This window comes from Drosophila subobscura, chromosome A, assembly GCF_008121235.1.
Source record: "Drosophila subobscura isolate 14011-0131.10 chromosome A, UCBerk_Dsub_1.0, whole genome shotgun sequence".
In the NCBI taxonomy this organism is placed as follows: domain Eukaryota; kingdom Metazoa; phylum Arthropoda; class Insecta; order Diptera; family Drosophilidae; genus Drosophila; species Drosophila subobscura.
The window spans coordinates 9,622,223-9,642,818 of NC_048530.1; the positions used below are offsets into that span (position 1 = coordinate 9,622,223).

General features: G+C 44.9%; 1 protein-coding gene across 1 annotated transcript; it reads left to right on the forward strand.

Moving 5' to 3' along the window:
- Positions 1–10: 10 nt before the first annotated feature.
- Positions 11–1,570, forward strand: LOC117903302. Its single transcript, XM_034815235.1, has 2 exons — positions 11–1,176; positions 1,235–1,570. The coding sequence occupies exons 1-2, from the start codon at positions 1,135–1,137 to the stop codon at positions 1,568–1,570; spliced, it is 378 nt and encodes a 125-aa protein (XP_034671126.1). The 5' UTR covers positions 11–1,134.
- The last annotated feature ends 19,026 nt before the right edge of the window (positions 1,571–20,596 follow it).

The window sequence follows — 20,596 nt, forward strand, 5'->3', positions numbered from 1 at the left end:
TACACACACAAACTGCACCTCCCGCTGCAGTGCCAGGCCAGGGCTCTGTGAAATGTTTGTTTTGTATATTAATATACATAAATCTATATATAAATATGTATAGCTGGATATTCGAATATATTATTATTTGAAATGAGCCAGCAGCGAGCCCCAACCGCCGCCCCCACCCTTTGATAGGTTAAGTTATTTCGTTTTAAGCCATGGACCCTCGACCCTAGACGTGGACCCTCGATGGATCGATGGAACCGCATCTCTCTCGAGCGTTCAACTAGGGCGCGGGCGGGCACTATATGTACTTTGTTTCCATTTTGTTTTTAAACACCCAAAATAAAACAAGAAATAAAAACAAAATTGAATCAAGTCTGGCACAGAAGGCATACACCCCATACCCATACCCAAACCCATACCCAAATTAAAATCCCCTCCATGTAGCCTTAAAATTGTATAAATGCAAACACAGCAAACCAACGACAAACAAGAAACAAAATAACAAAATGAAAACACTATCTTCAATCAAAATTGAATAGCCGAGAGATGGAGAGAGATTATCCCATAAGAGTTTTTTTGTTAAAAAAAAGTAACAAACAAAGAGAAAACAGACAAAAACATAACAACTAATGATCGATTATTGTAAATGTAATAATGATATAGCGATAAAGAAGTTCATTTTTTGAATGTTTTGCCCTGTTTTCCTTAACTAAGTAATAGCGCAAGCAACAAATAGCTGCTGGAGAAAATTGCAACTCCCTGGCACACACGAGCCCTAGTCCATAAGTCGTGAATCAATGAGATTAGAAATTACACATGACATACATACAGCAGAGTGTGTACAGATTGTGCGTGGTTAATTATAGTTTAGGTAACTAAATGAATAAATGTACGGAGAGTCCCTGGATTTAGAGAAAGGAGCAGGCTCTCTTGGTCTTGCTCGAAACTCATTTCAATTTCAGATCAATGTTTGTTTGGGTGAGGTATAAAAGGTAGTTGGGATCGTTCTTTTGTTTCCATGTTCCTGCATCGACCAATAGGTCTGGCTGGTTACTGGTTACTTTGCTCTGTCCCAGTGTGCCTTCCACTAACAATCACTTGTTAGCTTTCGTTTGTCCTTAGTCGTTTATAAATTTTCAGCACAAGATGCTTTTGATCCCTGTGCTGTGCATCGTTTGCCTGATTGAAGTGAGTGTGGGAACGAAGCATTTAACTGGAACCTCTGCCACAATTCCAACACCAACAGATGAATCATTTTGTTACACTAGTAGCCAGGCCAATTCCTCGAGCCACAGAGGCATCGAACGCAGGGCAGGAGCCGCTGCAGCTGCCAATCGATGAGGAGACGAACCCCGACTGGGAATACACCATGGGTGCAGGGCAAGGAGGAATCCTCTACGAGGATGGCATTGGGGAACCGAGGCCCAGAGACGAAGAACTCAGCGCACCAAATCAGATCGATTGCGAATCACCGAACAGAAAGAGGCTCAGGCTTATTGAGGAACTGTATTGCGAGGCTCTGCTTGCTGCTGAAAGTCAGGAAAATGGCGTCCATTATCGAATTCATAGAATGCCGATTTAGAGCCACGACAGAGTAAATCTCTTTACGAATAATAAATATTTCCTTTCTACAAGTAGTAAATAATGCACTTTATTATTTGTGTCGTGTGTCTTTTAAAATAATTATTTTAAAATTAAAAGTTCAAATTAAAATCTTAAATTCGCCGTCATAATGTTCCATGACAAATGGAGGTTGATACGTAACTTTTTTGAAGATGTTGCAGATTTTGAAATTGCATACATGCTGCGAATATGGTGCTGCTGCCAGACCGTTAGACATGAACCGGGCTGCCAAGTGCATGAAAAAGCGCGCAATGTACTAAAAAACAAAAAAAAATCATCCTGCCACCTTAAAAGCGTTTCACGTCATTGCGGTGCCTGCACTTAAATACCAATTCACGGTATACAATGTGAGTGCTTTATGACCCCTGTTGTGAATGCATACATACTTATGTACATATGTACATTTATATGCATGTATGTACATATGTGCATTGTGACCGGCACATGTGACGGCTGACTAGACATGAGTGAGGTCCTGCATGTGTGCGGTAGGGATGGGGAAGTCTTGCTCGTGAAGCAGCTTAAGATGCGACAAATTAAATTAAATGAACGCCAAGTGATGTCGCAATGAATGGAACAGGGGCAAAGGGCATGGCGTTGAGGTAGGTGGATAGAGGGAGGGGCTCATTGTCAGGGTCGCTCAGAGTCCGCCCCCCAGCCACCCACGTACACACACAAACGCTCGCATGCATAACCTCAGAAAAGTGACGACAACTGCTGCTGCCGCTGCTTTGTTGACTCTGACGCGTGTTGTGCCAAGGGGTTGGTCCCAGGTCCTTCCTTTCGCGTCTTCCTGTTGAGCCAAGCAGCTGCAAAAGCTCTTACGTCTTCGAGCGTTCGCAGACAGCAGTGCTGCCAGAACGTCAGAGTCAATATAATCTGGGCAATGGCAGGGAACCATCGATGGTTTGGCTGCGCTTAAGAAAAGCTAAACTAGCCCGAAATAAGCTAAGATGGCAGCACTGGCCAACACTTAAGAAAAAAGCCCTCTTTCTCTCTGTCTCCCGCGCTGAATTCTCTCAACTTTCAGTCTCTCTCTCGCCTGGCAGAAAATGTTGCTGGGCTGTTAAAAAATCTGCATGTTGCTGGAATACATGTTCAGTGTTTATTGGTACAACGAGGTAGGTGGAGCTTTTGCAACATGCCAGCCACATTGTACATATAAATATGCGGTAAAATTGGATCACATTTTCATAAAAATCTTGGAATGTTTTTTAGTTAAGCCTTTAAAAGGTGTATTACAAAATATGCATCAAAAATGTACACAAACTGTTTAAAAAGCAGATGCGCAAATATGCGCAAAAAATGACAATTTATTTTCGATTTAAGAGCGACTTTATTGAAAGTAGGTCTTTGATTTCAATTAAACCTTTTGCACCTTTTTAATAGTTAGAATTGTATTTAATAAATAATTTCAGAAATAAAACGAGAACGAAAATTGTTTAAGAATAAAATACCGAATTTTAATGTGTACCAACACAATATACATATGTACATATATTATGGGACATTTTGTTCAAAAAATATGGTACACTCAACATTTGCACGGGCTTCCAGCAACATGCCGAGGCCCGAAAGCCCGACCCCCACTGTATATGCCAAATACCTTATTCGTGGAGGCAGGTTCGTGGCATGAAGAAACCATAAAGGAGGGCCCGTCGTCGGCAGCGTTCCTCGGGTCATTTCCCTCTGAGCTCAGTGCTCCAGGCGCACACTCCATTACACACTCGTTTCACTCACACTTACAGCGAAAGCCCTTTCACTCGCACTTATTGACAGCATTGTTACGTTTCCCTCAAAAAAGCCGACGGGCCCACCTTAAATAGTTTCTTCATGGTTCGTGGCGCCCGCTCGCGTTGTGTTGTCCCCACCGTCACACTACCACAGCAACATTTGACTCGTGCGAGCGAGGCGAAGCAGGCAGCAGCAGCAGTAGCAGCAGCGGCCTCAAAAAGCGTCAGAACAGATTGCAGCAGCAGTAGAAGCAAAGTAGAAGCAGTAGAGAAAGCAGTAGAGGAAAAGCAGTAGAAGCAGTAGAGGAAGCTTTAGTGACCAGAGTCTCGAGTCGACAGACAGCCAGCCAGCCAGCTCGCCCCTGGAGCCGGAACCAGAGATAGAGCCGGAGACAAAAGTTGGTAGCTGCTCCTACGAAAAACTAATCCCCAAAAGAAATCGCGCGAATTGCGACTCCTGTTTTGTGTTAACTGTTACTTTTGTCCGCTCTCTTATTTCCATTCCCCGCCCAAAAACCCGCAAAATAATCCCGCTCCGTCACATTGTTGTTGCTCTTGCGCCTACCAACCAACCGCCCCGCCGCTCTCTGCGGCAAGGAGGCAGAAAAATAGAGAGATAAAGGAAGACGAAGAGCGAGGCGAGAGACCGACCGACCGACCACAAAAAGAAGCAGAGTAATTTTTTTTTGTTATTTATTTCGCGTGTGGCGCGTGTAAACAAATTTTCTCGTGCTCCTCTCGGTGTGTGTTTTTTTGTTGTCAATTTTTTTGATTGTGTTTGCAGCGGTAAATGAATGAAAGTGCATAACCTGAAAGGAAACCGAAGATAAATATAAATATAAACAAACATCGAGGGAGCCAGAAGCAGCAGCATAAAAAGGAAAACGAGAGCGGCGGACGTGGAGCAGCGGCGGCGGCAGCAGCAGGAAATCCTTCGGAAGGGAAGGTAGAGATAAGGACATTCCTCTCGAAGAAAAGAGCAGCAAAGGAGAGGAGAAGAAAGTGCAACATATGTAGAAGCAGAAGCGGCTATCCTCACGAGGATCAGAGGAGAAAGTGTGGAGCAGAAACTGGTAAGAGCATTTCTTTGATCAATTGCATGCCCATGGCTGGCTATGTTCAGTTCCCGTTCACACCCGGTCAGAAACAAACCCTGAGCGAGTGCATGCTTTGTCTGCTTTTAGGCGCAGGCCAGGGCCTGACTCGAATGAAGGGACTGCCAATTGTCAGTAAAATGTTGACAGGACATAAATGAATAGTGCAGATTTGTATATCCTTGTAAACTTTCACACAGGAGTCAGTCTGTCTATCTGATTTTCTCTCTCCTCAGCACGATCGAACAATTGTCTCACATGCTCGTAGCTGCTTCGATTAGAACGATCACAGTGATAAATGGTGCCAGCTACTTGTATGCCCCATTACTTATGGAGTATAGCACTTGTGGCTCGAAAAAAAACGTTACGACTGGTTCATTACTGGTTTTTGCAACTGTAGGGGGAATGTAGGGGGGGTAGATCCGCTCTGAAAATAGGGAAGGATGTGTGTGCTTTGTCGATTCAAGAATGTGTGTACAACAGGGTGGGAAAAGCTTCCTCGATTCCCATGGAGAGATGCATCTGGTACTGCAACAGGCACAGTGGACAATGGACAATGGACAATGGTATGGCCCTCCTTTCTATGTATACATCTACCATACAGGAAGGGGTCGACGAGGAAGCTCATCGTCTCGACCGATCCGTTGGAATGCATTCAGTGTTGATCCCTTAAGCAAGACCACAATCTATCTCAGAAGGCTGCTAAGGCAGGGCCTTGATACCCCTGCCTGGAATCACAAGTCGTTCACAAAAACAATCACAAAAAACGTTCTCTCATTCGAAATCGTATTCTAAATTTCCCCGTATTCAATTGCAATTCGAAACGAATCGAACAAATCTGCACTGCTCCTGGCCGTCTTGATCCACTTGCTTAGGCGGCTACCAGAGATACCCTACATCTACACAACTACATCTGCCGTCATCCGCCTGCTCTGGGTGCGCGACATCATGCCCATGCGGCTGCAGGAATGGGCGGGCGAAGGCGTCGAAATACTCGAGGTACTCGGCGCCTGCTCCTCGACGTGGGTGACAGGTGGCTTTGGCATGACGTGGAGCACGGAGCGGACGAAGAAGACAGCTACAGCCACTACCGCCGCTTGGCGGGCATGACTGGCAGTGCGGTGCTGCTGTGGAAGTTTCTCCTGAATGCACCCAATGATTATGAAGAGCTGCATGTGCCCATAGATACGCCACCCTCTGAGGGGAGAGCTAATCTTCAGTGGGCGGATGCAGAGGCGTAGGGGGAGGGCCAGGGTCAAAAACGGAAGGCGGAACCAGGAGGAAATCGGCGCAAATACATAAATAAATGAATAAATAATGTAAACAAAATATTAAATTAGAAACAATTTACTTGTGCGCTCATGTGGAGGGGGGCCGGGAAGTGGATGAGCAAACAGAATTCACACCTCTCCACACTCAATCTCTCTCTCCCAGCCCACCTATTATAACAGTTTGTGCAGCACACCGCATCAGCCAGACACTTGTTTTGGCACCAGCCCCCGCCCGTCTTCCCTTAACAGCAACTGTAAAATAGAAGCAGCGACGACAGCAGAATTAGAGTTGCGGCAGAAGTACACCAGCAGTTAGATATGGAAATACATACATACATACATAAATATGTACATACATGCGAATGTACATACATGTGCGTAAATATGTACATATGTATGTACTACATTTTCTTAAGGGTACATCGTACAGGTGCAGGGGTTCGAAATTCTTGGTGCTCTGATACACTTTTGATGAGAGAGTATTATGATTTTGGCCAGATGTCGGATCGCATAGGATTTGGAAGATATCTGGATTAAACTTGGCATCTCTGATTTGGAGATAATCTAATCAACAAACAATTAGTTGCAATCAAAAAGATTCTTGGCGGAGCGATGCGTTTGTAAGGGTATCAAAAAGTGTTGGTGCCTGCACCTCTCACGTTTCGCCCATGTTTGTTGTTCTTGTTTCCTGCCTTTTTTCCCGCTGCGTTTGTTTGTTTGCTTTCTGCCGGGCTGCTCCCGACGCTGGCGTTGCTGTCTGCTTCCCTCAATTGCTCCCGCTGCTGCTGCTGCGATATGGATTGTGCAATAAAAGCTACAATAACAAACAAATGGATCCACGTTACAGCCACACTCATCGAAAATCCCCCTATAGAGAGAGGGTGGGGAACAAGAACAATAATCATATTTGCACTTGCTCTGGCTCTCTCTCTCTCTCTCTCTCTCTCTCTCCCACGATCAGACGGCTGCTGGCACCCACGCACGCACACACAACCACAGATTTAAGATAGAGAGAGAGAGAGAGAGGTGCCAAGGTGTACTTAAGAGAGGTGTGTGTATGCCCACCCACTCCTCTAAATTGGCTATTCTTTCAATATCGTTCTAATTGTGTCGCACGTAATGCAGCAATTGCAAGAGAGCTTTCTGGGCAAACCTCACCCTCATGTTCTACAGCTTGGCAATGTTTTGTTTTTTTTTAGTCCGAAACAAGGTATATTTAATACAAGGGACGGCCATTCGAGTTAGCAGGGCTCTCTTTTCTTTTTATCTCTCTCGCATTTGCAGGGCTCATTAATGGAACGCGAAATTGAGCAATGCGCTGAGCTTTTCCCGCTAGTCGGAGAAAATTCGCACTCGCAATAAACACAAGTGTGGGAGGGAGGGGAGAGGGAGAGAGTGAGGTTGTCAGCAGAGAGTGTGAACGGGAAAGTAGAAGAACGGTTTTAAGGGGAGCAGGCAACGTGTTTCGGTTTCGGTTTCGTTTGGCGCTGGCTCTGCCGCCGCCTTTGCTACACGGGCACGGGCCTACACAAAATATACAAAAACGTTTTCTTTTGTTGATTTTTTTTATAGTTTGCAAAAACATTTCGTTGCGATCAAAGTGTTGTATTTCTTTCCAGTGGAAAATAGAGAAAGAAACGGATAGAAACAATAAGAGTGAGAGCGGAAAAGAGCGTGTGATAAAAATGCAACAAATTCATTAGCCTCCAAGCGGCAATCAGGTGTCAGTGCTAGAGGGAGAGAGAAAAACAACGGAGAGCGCAAGCATAAGAAAGAGAGAGGAGGCAAGAGAGCTCTCCTCGATCAATGCTGTTAAAACAGTAAGCGCCAAAAGCTGCTTACAATGCTTCTCAAACCCACATGTGCGAATGCAAAGCAAACAAAAAAGGAAAAACGGAAAAACAAAACCAGAAACTAATTAAATACGTGAGTAAAGCACAAATACAAAAAATAAAGCAAACACCCAGCCACACACACACACACACACACACAAACACACATCGATTAACGGTTAAGATCAATAGAAAAGAGCAGGAAAGAGATAGAGAAGAGGAGAGAAGAAGCATATACCTTGTGAAGGCATCCATGCTCTTTAGTTGTTTTGTTTTGTGGAGGTATCGATACCCTTTCTTTTTTTTGTTAATCCAAAGAATACCCCAAATGTATCGATACTTGATGGCAAATACCCTTCGACTTATTATGCTCATTCTGGCCATATAACTTCATATGTATAAACAATATCTGATCTTAAGTTGTGCATTAATCATAATCATTATAATCATTAAGCATTAATCATAATGCTTCCTCTGCAACAGGGGGTACTAAAAACAGATAGGAAATACAGTAGGGGAGGAATGTTGTTTGATTCATAATTCGCTTGCATAAATTCTTGGGAAATTTCACACCACTCGATGACTAACCCCAGCCGTTGCCTCTCCAAAAGTACAGAAAATAGAGAGTATCCACAAATTTTAGAAAAATATCTGATAAGAAAAACGGATGTTCCCCAGCAAGGGAGAGAATGCTTATGTTTGATGCTCCTGAACAATATCACTAGCCCATGTTGGATTGAATCGAATCGAATATTCCAAGAAAATAGCGAAAGAAATACTTGTAAAATGGTATCCAACTGAGGTTCCATGTAAACCACTCTTTATTCAGAGCATTGAAGGTTTCCCCCGCATACCATAATAAAAACTGAATAAAACCAACTGAAAATTGCTGGTATCGCTGCTGTAAGCGCACATTGATGTATTTATTATGTTGTGAGCAGTAAATAACAGACCGGAATTATCATACATTTATCATTTATCAAGTGGCAGAGATAGCACTTTGCTTGAGGTGCTCCAGCTAGTACTATCACATTCATCCATCTTTCTATATCCATCCAGGAGATACATACTGAACTAACTTCTCTCATTGCATTGGCGATTTCAGCTAATTACAAATGATTTTGTTTAAATTGAGTTTTTGGGCTGTGGTTTTGTATACTACAATTGTGTACAGAGTACACCCCTTTTGTTTGTCGGTATTGTCGATGTTCAGGTTCCACCATTATCCGATGAGCTGTATGCAAATTCTCAATGATAATGATGGTGGTGATGATTATGTGGTGTGGTCACCAACCTCCCAGTAACAGTGCCAGTCCCAGTCCCAGTCCCAGTCCCATTTCCATTCCCATTCCCATTGTAAGCTCCCCCCAATTCATACCTACCCATGTGTAGGCCACAGGCAGCGCGCACATACTGACAATTACGGGCTCTCGCATTGCATTATGTGTTAATCTAGTTAATGCCATCAATTCGGCGGGCCTTTTGTCATCCGGCTCAGTTCACATCGCCCGAGTGGAGCCGCCACCGCTTCTGTTCAATCAACTGGCGTTGGGGTCCTCCCCTCCCCACCACAACGCTCAGTGAAATGTACGTGCAGCAGTATACACGCGGCGTATGCTTAATTTCTTGTGTCACTTTCAAGCGAAAGGAGTTAAGAAGTGTAGATACATATTAAGACAGATACATATGTACATACATATGTATATTCCGATTCCCATCGTTAGTTGGGATCCTTTTAAATAATTTCTGCCACTAAAAAACATTCACATTCAGATTCCTAGCTGAAAAGGAAAGGAAATTAGTATTATTATTATCTTTGTAGGCCTTTAATTGTACGGGAATCCATCCCCATTTTACCATTTTGAGTAGGATAACCGATTCGGAATGAACTTGAATGGAATTTGCGGTCAACCGCAAAGTGAGCAAAGTGACGAGAGATGCAGTTGGACAGTGACCAGCAGCCGCGGAGCAGGCAGCGAGAGAGAAATGGAGACCAAGTGGAAAATGAAATATGGATGAGTGTGACCCAATTTGTATTTGAAATATGTAACAAAAACAAAGTGATTCAAGAATGCCTTCCAGAATCCATAAGCAAAGCTAAAAAAATCATTAACTTTTATTCTTATAATTATCTCTAGCGAAATTTCATGCTGGCCTGAGATTTAAAGAGCGGAAAGACAACGAAAAATATCTTTTCAATAGATGCACTCGATGCTGTCCCAAGATCTATGTACATGTGTACATCGTCAGATATTAATACACTGAAAATAATTGTGTGTCCCGTTCTCCAATCATTTCGTATCTTTCTTCGCATTGGTTTATATGCAGTTGATGGTCTGATGGGCTCTCCATCCTGGTGATGGAGTTCCTTCTTGCTTCTTAATTATTTCTTTTGGACACAAAACAAGTGCAACAGCATCCGATGATTGGGAAGCTCGTTCTGATGATGCCACCGCGCCATAAACCGTATTCCTTTAATGATTCCGCCTTTAACTCATTTCCGTCATTCACTTTCACTCCCAGTTGTCCCTACAGTCGCAGCAGGCCTCCCCCTCCCTCACTCTCTCTCACTCTGCTGTCGGCATTGCGAAAATATCAAACGAGGAAAATTACATTATTGACTTACTGACGTCGTTGCTTGGGCTTTCGCTTTCACTTTTGCTTTGACTTTGGCTTTTGCTCCTCTGGTTCTTCCTTTTGGGTTTTTTTTTATGGCCATCGCACCGCACCGCACCGCACGCCATTTTGACAGTTTGAACGCTTTGCAAATAGACCGTCAGGAGGAGGCGCAAAGCATGGCATGGAATGGCATGGCATGGCGTTGACGGCCGTCGCCTGTCGTCCTCGTCCTCGTCCTCATCATAGTCATCGTCCTGCTGCCTGATAAATGCTCACTGGGAACACCGGAGACTTGTGTGATATCAGACGACGGATTGGGGGCAGGTGCCGGTGCCGGTGCCGGGGCTAGACTGCTGCAGATGTACGATAGATTCGGGAGCGGGAAACACTGGGGGTTGCAGTGTAGTTCAGATACGTTTTTTTACCCCCGGACAAGCAATTACCCGAGTACAACGTGGCAGACGGCGGCTACACAGACAGATAGAGGCCAGGGGCAGCAGATACAACGTAGATTAGATACGGAAACGGGACAGATACGGGAAATGAGTCGTATCTGCATCGATTAATGCAGAATGTATCTTGGCAAAACGAAAGATACATCTAATGGAATTTATGTCCAATGTAATTGTGTATATAAATCTAGGTTTGATCCTCATTTCCTTCGAATGGTATCTGCAGATGCATCTGCAATCGAGGGGAGTCCGAATCCTTTCGAAGGTACATAGGAGTGACCCCACAAGAAACATGCGACCCCAGCAGTATTCGTCTTTGATAGATGATTTGCTTTGAGCATCTTTGTATCTGCTGTGCTCATTCAAGCGGATCTCAATGGCGTGTCAAGCCCTCGAAATGTATCTTTGGGCAGTGATAACTATCTGAAGGGGCCAATCATATGATAATCTGTATCCGAGAGCTGCAGCAAGTGGCTGTTATGAGCACTTAAGATACAGGTAGCGCAGGGATACGTTTACACTTTGGACATGCCTTTCCATTTGATCAAAAGATTCCTGCCAGGCAGGAAGGCCTCCGCTTGGGCTGTGATATGGGGTGTGGGGATTTCTGGAAATCAAGGAGGAAAATCGAATCAGTCTTCAACTTAAAACGCACACACACACGCACGCTGAAAGATAGAGAGAGAAAGAGAGATAGAGAGAGAGAGTGAGTGAGAAAGAGAGCAAAGTGAACCATTTTATTAAAGCATCCGCGTGTTGCGTGAAAAGCCAAAAGGTTTTCCCTACTCAGAGATTCACTGCCTTTCCTCCCCACCACAAGGGGGGGTTGTGGCATGTCCGCTTGATTGACTCACTGAGAGAGAAAGAAAGAGAGAGAGTGGGAGAGTGGGAACGGAGCAGAGCAGAGTACAGTACAGGAGAAGAGTGTCCTTGGCTGCATAGTTTTAATTAAAATATCATTAGGGCAACGAAATGAATGCCCTGAGAGCCCTGAGAGACCTGAGTGGGAGTGAGGAGGCGCATAATGGTCCAACCAAAACCACGAAGGATGAAGGCTGGTCTGAAGGATGATGATGTGGCAGCGGCGTGTGGCATGTACAAACATCATCAAACTAATTATGAGGCCAGAGAAAACCAGGATATAAAGCGCAGAAATGTGAGAAACAGGCTAGTGGCCGGACAGCAGGAGGCAGCAGCCTATGGAATATCTACGACTAACTACGGGTATCTTTTGCATATGAAAGCAGTTCTGAAATTGGAACATTGCCCTCTAACCCCGTCAACGGCAGCAGGAGCAGCAGCAGCAGCAGCAGCAGGACAGACTAGTCCCACCCTCCTGCTCATTGATTAAAAGTTTCCACAAAGTCAACACAGGAGAGGCACAGGAGCGCCACAGGAACACAGGCCAGCAAGACTACAACGCAGAGGGATATGGAGTAGACCATCGTCATCGTCATCATCATCATCATCATCTCTGGACCATCCACAATTGCAATTTGCACTCAAAAGAGTCACAAAAGTTGGAACTGAATTATTCAATGTTTTTTGTTGTGAAGGAAAGGGAATCTCCCTCCCTGCCGTCTCCACCTTCAGAAAGATGTGGAACCGAAAGTCTACACTGGGGGAAAAAAACCCAAGAACTTTTGACCCTTTCAATAAGTCCTACCTGTGAATGCGGAGGTTGAGGGATTTCTATGGGGGAATGCAAGAATTTAAAGAGGATTTTTGTTGGTTTTTTTGTGATGCTCAAATTCTTCTTCGCTCTCTCTCACAGTATGGCTTAGCTGAAGAGGGAAGGGCTTAAATGGAAGACCGACTAAGAGTTTAAGGATGATAAGTCTGTAGTTCTCCTTGCGCTCTCTCTCACGGTGTGAGACTTAACTTTGCACAGTAGGGGATTTGCCTTGTAGTCGTTTAAGGTCATACATTTCTCTAGGTGTAACAGCAACATATCCTGTGTCCTTTCTGTGAGACTCTGTGAAGGGCGTCTGCAGGCGTGGCACTTCAGGACCCATCAGCGTGTATGTGCCACAGCCTTCCTCATACTTCCCTCTTTCCTCCATAGTTCGTCTTTATTTTATTTTATTTTATTTTTTTTGCAATTTCGCTGCTCATTTGCCAGGGTTTTTATTTGCATAGCCACGTCGCCTCCTTCTACTCCACTTACCTGAGCGTCATCCTCATACCAGAACCTGCCGGCTTCTGCCTCCTGCTTTAGCCTGCTCTGCCTCCGGCCTTCTACCTACCTCCCTTCTGCCCTTCTGTATTTTATTTTATTTGCATTTGTTTGTAAATGATTAACAAAGAGGTTAATGTGCACAGGGCGAGAGCGAGAGAGCGAGAGATAAGCAGCAGTGCAAAAAGAGGCGCCGCCTCTCCGTATCCGCATCCGTATCCTTATCCGAACCCCCTGTCTCTGCCACTGGCTTCTGCAGCATTTGAAGGTGGGAGAAAAAGCAGCTGGAGCAGAAATCGTACAGCAGAATGAAGATTAATACACTGCAAACAATGAAAGATCTTTCAAGCTTAAAGATACATTTTTTGCATCCTCTTGAAATGAGATTGAATGAGCAGAACAGGTATAGATAATTAGATAGAAGCCTATCCATCAGATATGCCAAATGCAAGCGATCCATTCTTCATAATTGAATGGAGCACCTGGTACTCCTTCGGGTCCCACGTCGGTAAATGTTGTATTCCCCATGAACGAACGGATACATTTGTCTCGAGTTACATAAAGCAGTGGGACGGAAGTCAGCCTGGTCATTTCTCTCAATGCATGAAAACATGGTCCAAAGGCGGGCCAAGAAATGGAAATTTAGTTCATTAGGCACCAGCGTGGATTTCTTTCTCGTGTGTGTAGAAAAGAGAGGGAAAGTAATTGAAGTGTACGGAAGAGAGAGAGCAAGAGAGAGAGAGAGAGAGAGAGAGAGAGAGTGAAAGTGTCATCTTCAGGAGATGCAACATGGAATGACCTCCACACACAGACTTTTTTCTCCGCTTGTTGGTTGTCTTTACTTTTTAGTTGGTCCCTTTTTTGATTTGAAAAATTAAGGCCAAATGCAGAGGATGAGAGACTCATTCAAACATGAGAACCTGAATGCACAAATGTACATGTGTACATAGATATGTGTGTGGCATACCTGTAGGATCTCTATCTATGTGCATACAAATATGTGTATTTATATGTGGAATAATTTTATTTTAAATTATATTTGCAGCTCGTTGCCATTTGGCAGGACCTCTAAGCTCTATGCTGAATGCTTTGGGTAAGTTCTTGTGTTTAATATGGGAAAAATTGATCAAATTGACGCTAAAAATCGTATATGAATTGATAACAATAGAGGAGCGATCAATATTGATAGGAATGAGATAAAAATTGGTACAAATCTGTAGATATAGTGTAGATAAAAGCGTATCCTGGCAATGCTTTGGTCTTTCATTGAACAATCGATAGTTGAGCTCGAATGATTGTATCGATAAATCGCTGGAAATGAGCATGAAGAGCATTTTGTTGTGGAAACTTCTCTGTGTCCAAAACCGTAGAATCGATTACCAAAAGCGAACCACACATATCCTGCTTCAGCTCCTCCTTCTGCTCCTTTTTTGCCTCCTAATTCCCTTAATTTCTTTGGTTTTAAGACCCAGGTCCTGGGCTGCTGCTGTGTGTGTGTGTGTGGGATCCTGGTTTCAACCTCAGCGTTCTTTTCGACACTGGGGCCGTGGCTGGGGTAAGCTGAAAACTTTCTTTCTTTTTCGGGGTTTTTATTATTTTATTATTATTCTGCTTCGCTCGTTCGTTGGTTGGTTGGTTGCTTTATGTATATTTCATATGTGCTGGCATCGCGAGGGGGTAAAAGTTTTGTCGTGGATTTGTCGGTAGTCGCCCCATGCGGCACGCCTCAACGTACCCGAACAGAACGTACGGAACGTACGTTGGGAGTATGCAACACACTTGTGGCTCATGTTGTATTAATATAATCACTTTGGGAATTTTATCCCCAAAAGAAAGAATGAGAGAACTGGAGACAGAACGAGCAGAATAGAGCAAAACAGAGAGCACAGCACGGAACTGAGCATGCTAAATGGATATTAAACTATACCTTTTTCCTTTTTCGTTTCGTTTTGTTGTGTTTTTTGTTTGTGGAATGAAAAAGGACTGTTGTTGCTGTTGTTGCTGCTCCCCATTCGAGTTTATGCTCCGTGTCCGCAGTCCCTGATTATGACAGTTACATGTCGTGTGTGGGTGGATGGGTGAGTCAGTGGCCCACTTCCACCACAACAACACCGCAGAACCATCAGCTTCTCTGTCTGCAGCTTCTGCTTCTGCTTCTGTGTCTACTTCCGAGGCATAATCTGCACTTGAAGTTCCCTGCCCTTGCCTTCCCTTCCCTTCCCTTCCCTTACCCACTGTGTCGATGGCTCTCTGTCTCCACCTCTCCCTCCTTCTCTGTGCGGCACAACAAAAGGGTTAAACAGATTTTAATGACCCGCTAACTGACTGGAAATGAATCGGTTGAGGTTTTTCTTATGGCGATGGGTCGGACACGGTTCTTCTCGTTCTTTCCCAGTGAACTGTGACCTTTTAATTACTTTTATCATGATTGAATTGAATAATTGAGAACCATCCCAGGACACTGGTGGAGGACACTCACACGTTGTGTCACCTTCACATTCACACGTGACTCACAATTTGTCATTTGTTTAGGGGACATTTATACCGCTCATTAGATGAAATGAACAATGGTCCAAGAATGAAATACAATTGAATATATTTATGTGGGGGTGAATATGTTATTACCCCTCCTCACCCCCCTCTCATATCTTCACGCTTTTGGGGTTTTCTTTCAGCCGACCCGATTGTAGGGTATTCCCAAAATTGTATTTGATTTTCAAAAGTTTTCTAATCTCACTTTTGCCTTTTTCGGCTTACAGGCAGGGCGGGGCAGACCCTTCGGGGTGCGCTTTCCCCTTAGGTTTTTAGGGGCATCCCTTTTGTTTTTCAGCCTCGTTTTTCCTTCTTTTTTTTGTCATAATTTTGGGGCATGTTAATTTGCCGGGCTTATGGCTTTTGAGTGGCGTGCCGTGCGCCGTGCGCCCTGTCCCAGTGCCTGTGCCTGTGCCGTGCGTATCCTTGTCCGACCCTCGAACGCTGCTGCTGCTCGGTCTCTCTCTCTCTCTCTCTTTCGCTTCCTCTCTTCCTCTTTCATTATTCCACTTTTGGCACGGACAGAAATAACACTAGCACACACACACGAACACACATACGGATGGATGGGTGGCCATCAAAAAGTGTAGCATACAGTTTTGCGTCGCTTATGTAATGCTCAAGCATCTGACGGCGTTGTCTGCTCTGCCCCGCTCAGCCCCCTGCCGACAGCCTGCCCTGCCCTGTCTGCCCTGTCCTCTGTCTGCCTGCGCCTTGACTTCCATGCGAATGCAAAAGTAGAGAGCGAGTGACAGGGGGGATAGAGCGGCAGCAAGCAACAGAAAGATAGCGGGAATAAAGGAGAAACACAGAGAGAAAAAGAAAAACAAGAAACATAAGAGAATACAGAGCAGGAGGGACTCACAGTGTACGGGGTGTGTGTGTGTTTGGATGGACCTACGGTGCTACGTGCACATACATACATTAAACGGCCGCCTAATGTCGGCGTCATTAGCCGCGCCACCAACACCGAAAACACCCCAGACCCCAGATCCCAGGCCTCAGTGCCGTGTTCCCACCACACACACAGCGCACACCCCTCGCCAACACTATCCTCTGCCTTGTCCTCCTTTCATTTTCTTCCACCTTTCTGTCGTTTGGCCACCCGCCGCGCCCTGCCTCCACTGCTTCTTGCAGCACTGCCAGCAGTCGATTTTTGCACTGAGACAAGTTCCACGGGAAACGGGAATATTCGCGGAATTGTGGTTTAAATTTCCCATAACCGTTTCGCACCCGCTTCATAAGCGATTCATTTGAAACGATGTTCAGCCGATTCGATTTGTCTTTGCACGGCAATTTCTCTCAGTGAACGAGAGTTGACTTTCACATTAGGGGCAGCCACTGGCACTAGCACTGCCATTGCCATTGCCATTGCCACTGCCACACCGTCTGTGGCACTGTGTGTGAATGTTTTTCTCTATTTGTAGCCCAAAAGTCGCCGCCGCGCTGCCTCGATCCAATGATCAACTTTGATGGCTTCTGATGGCAATAATGGCGGTAATGGATCGCCACTCATCCAGCTGACGCCGTAATGCTGATGACATCTTGGGAGCTAGGCTGCTAGCTGCACTCCAGCGGTGGCCCCCACGTACCGCATGTCGCTGTGCCATGCCGCAGGAGCAGGCAACGGGGCAGGCAGCGTCGCTTTCTCTTGTTTGACTAATGATTTACAAAGTATCCAGCTGTGCGGCTCTTCCGCTCTCTCCTCTCTTTCGGTCTGCCTCTCTGCCCCCTCATATGCACAAAAGTCCCGAAAAGGGGGTGGTGGGAAGAAGCAGCCTGGAGCCGGGAGCCAGGAGCCTGGAGCCTGGGGTCCCTTTTGTGGCCTCTTTTTTTATGTTTTCTTTGTTGGGCCGGGCCTCTTTTTATCTGTCGATTTGATGGCAATTACCCCGAAGAAGCAACAGCATCCGACATAGATTCAGGCATTGAACCATTCAAGCAGCACTCACCGACATATCTAATCATATAGAATCGGTATGAGGCATGAGGTAGGCGGCATTAGGTATCACGCATAAGGCATGAGACAAACAAGGGATCAATGTCAACAGGCCCATCAGGACGACTCGAATGTCTTCTCTACTAACCCGTGTATATGGTCGTGTATCCCGTTTAGCCCGGTCTTCAATTAGAGGCTGGCTGGTGAGTGCAATCAAATGCGTGTATCGAGAGGACGAGGCAGGAGCACAGGGACGACGATGACGATGACGACGACGTGTCTATGGGCCGACATGAATGTCTAACCATGTCTAACGCATTATTTACACAATACGCCCAAGTTAATTGGTGCCAATAGAAGGACCTCAATGAATATCCCAATTCAAGCAGTTCAGCACCAACAGCAATATCCACCCTTCCTTTCAGCCACACAGCCATCCAGCCATACCGCCACTCTGCCTTCGCAGCCATGCTGCCCTTCAGTTTGGCAGACGATGTTTGTGTTCTGTTTATAAATGGATACGTTACGAGGATAGTCGGTTGCTTGTCTCGCCCCAACCAACCAACCAACCAACCAACCAACCAACCAGCCATTCATCCATTCCATCCACAAGCCATTCACGTCGAAAGTGTGCGCAATTAATTATTTGTCATTGGTTTGACTCCCCAATATCCCCTCAAATTTCACTCTTTCCACACTTTCCCCACTTCCACACTTCCCACACTCGTATATCCCCGCTCTTGCTCACTCTGTTGGGTTCTTGTCTCACTCGGAATGACGTGCAAACGTCTGGAGTGTCATCTGGTGAGTGTCGCGTCACTCATTTAAGGACTCTTTGCTCCGGATTTACATTTGACAGGGAGTGGAGTGGCTTTAAGCCAAGATCAGCGATAGAAAAGAGCTTGGAGCTGCGGTGTTGGGCAGGCTTTTTGCAGGTTTTTTTTTGGAAGAGACCAAAGCATTGGCTTGGCAGTCATTTTCCACTCAATATTGACGAAGCTAAACTATTTTCTTGCGCTTTTCCTTGCCCCTGGCCGTTCGTTGTCCGTTTGGGAGAGAGCGGAGCCCAGCCCAGCCCTCCCATGTGTTGATTAATTTTTTTTTCTGCGCCTCTGCCTTTCATTTGATGGTTGATGGGGCGCTGAAAATAATTTCCGGTGCCGCTCATTAACTTTTGGGCATTCTAAATTTATTTATTGCTCTTCTGTCTGCCATTCTAGCATTCTGTCTTATGTTTTGTTTCACTATCGATTGTAGTGGACTCGAGTGGTACGACGAGATATCGACGTTTATGTGTGCATAGATTACTGAAGGAAGCGCTTGTCTATCCTGTAGAGTCAATACTAAGTCGATTTATCCCTTGGGTAACCTTCGAAGAGCCACCATGGACTGTGGAACATTCTAGCAAGAAAATGTATTGATCAAAGCGTGAAGAACGTCTGTATCCCCGAGATACTTTATTGTGCTGGTAGGTCTTTGGGCACAGCATTTGCTGAGTAAATGTCACCCTAAGTGAAAGGGATCTACCGTTATCGTACTGTTCCAGTGCCAGGAAACTGTGGGTGGCCTTTGATTGTTAATTGGAAAACCAAGTCCAGTAGTCCAATTAGCGAATTTTGTCGACCAAATGCACACACACTTTACACACACACACACACAGATACAGCAAATAAATATGAGAAGCGGGCATCCGCGAGTGCGGATCTTCTTGGTATTTACTTTTAGCCATGAGTTAGCTTTAGCTTTGGCTTTGGCTTTGGTTTTGATTTGCAATTAAATGTACGCACAATTTTTGATGGACCAGGCCTTAACCTTTCCTTAACCAGGCGGCGGTCAGGCGGGTCTGCGAAGGGGGGAGGTCTCGTAATTTGATGCGCTTAACCGTTTTCGCATTGGTCGCCATGGAAATTGCTTAATTTTCTGCCTCAAAAAGGAACGAAGAAGGCGGCGTAGAAGTAAAAATAAATTAAGAATAACAAAAGAAACCGAGAAAAGGCAGTGGCAGGGGAAGGGGAAGGGGAAGGGGCAGCCAGCATGCGGCAGTGGCAGTGGCAGAAACATCACTTCATCAAAACAATAAACAAAATGCGTAATCTACGGGCGAGAGAACCGAATAAATGAACTGCCTACCGAGTACACGAGCAAACGAGTACACGAGCACGGGATACCATATATATCTGTCCATCAGTTTGCATCTGCCTCTATTTGTGTATCTTTTAATTTCTGTGTACATATCTGCAGCTGTAGCTGTAGCTGTAGCTGTAGCTGTGTGTGCACCCAAAAATGCTAATTAAAATTGAAATTTCTATGAGAATTTTGGGATGCATAACCCACACTAAACAATAGTCTAATCACCCAATATAATCGATTGGTTCTGCTGCTCAAGAAACCAACAAAGAGGGGATACACAGCAGATGAAAGTAAAAAAAGTATTGTGAGATACAAATCATTAGAAATATGGAAAGGTATCCAAAGGGTTACCCCAACTCTTAGCTGATGATTAGCGATGGGATTATTGAAGGTTATCTGAGTACTTATTCCACCTGTGGATCCACAAAGTGGACCTAAAAGTCTGTTTGATGCAGACACAATGATCCTCCTGTTGGCTGTTGGCATCAACATAATACCCACGGATTCAGAATCTCTGGCAGATGCCACGCTACGCCAGCAGCAGCAGCAGCAGCAGCTGCACCCCCCTTTGTGTAATTAACGTACATTAATATTTCAGCATTAAGCAACCTTCGATGCTTTGTTTGCCTTTGACAGGCCCAGTTCCCTCCTTGCCACCCATCTTTAGCCCCCTCGATTAGCAGCTAAAATACTGCTAGATAAATATTTGCCATAAAAATAATTCTCGTTGCTGGTTTTTGGTTTTTGGCTTTGCTTTTTTGTGGCGCTTGAAATGTTCATAGACCTCAAATGCGCATTCCATTCGATTTAATTGTTTATAAACAAATAATAGACAGCTAATAAATAAATCAAATTAATTTCACTGCCTCAATTAAGAGAGTTGCGGAGAGGAGAGAATCAATTTGCTCTGGGGGGATCAAAGAGAAGCGAAAACACTCGTCCCTGTGATCAATACATCCGCCGATAACATTGTTGCACATGGGGCTGGGCATCGTGCATTAGAAACAGCATTTTCAATGATGCTGATGGCCTCGCATTCAATGTAAATAAATCAACAGAACACACACATCATATTCTGTACACAACAACAACAAAACATAGCAACCTAATGGATACCCTTAAAGATCCGATACGCGACTATGTGGGATGGATATTCTATGATTTATTTTGATTAAGAAAAGGTTAGAGTCCGGCATGAATTTCACAG

Bases quoted from the DNA above. Each gene is read 5' to 3' on its own strand.
- LOC117903302 (XM_034815235.1), top strand. From the start codon at position 1,135: ATGCTTTTGATCCCTGTGCTGTGCATCGTTTGCCTGATTGAA. The intron at 1,177-1,234 runs GTGAGTGTGGGA...CAACACCAACAG, and splicing joins GCATCGTTTGCCTGATTGAA to ATGAATCATTTTGTTACACT.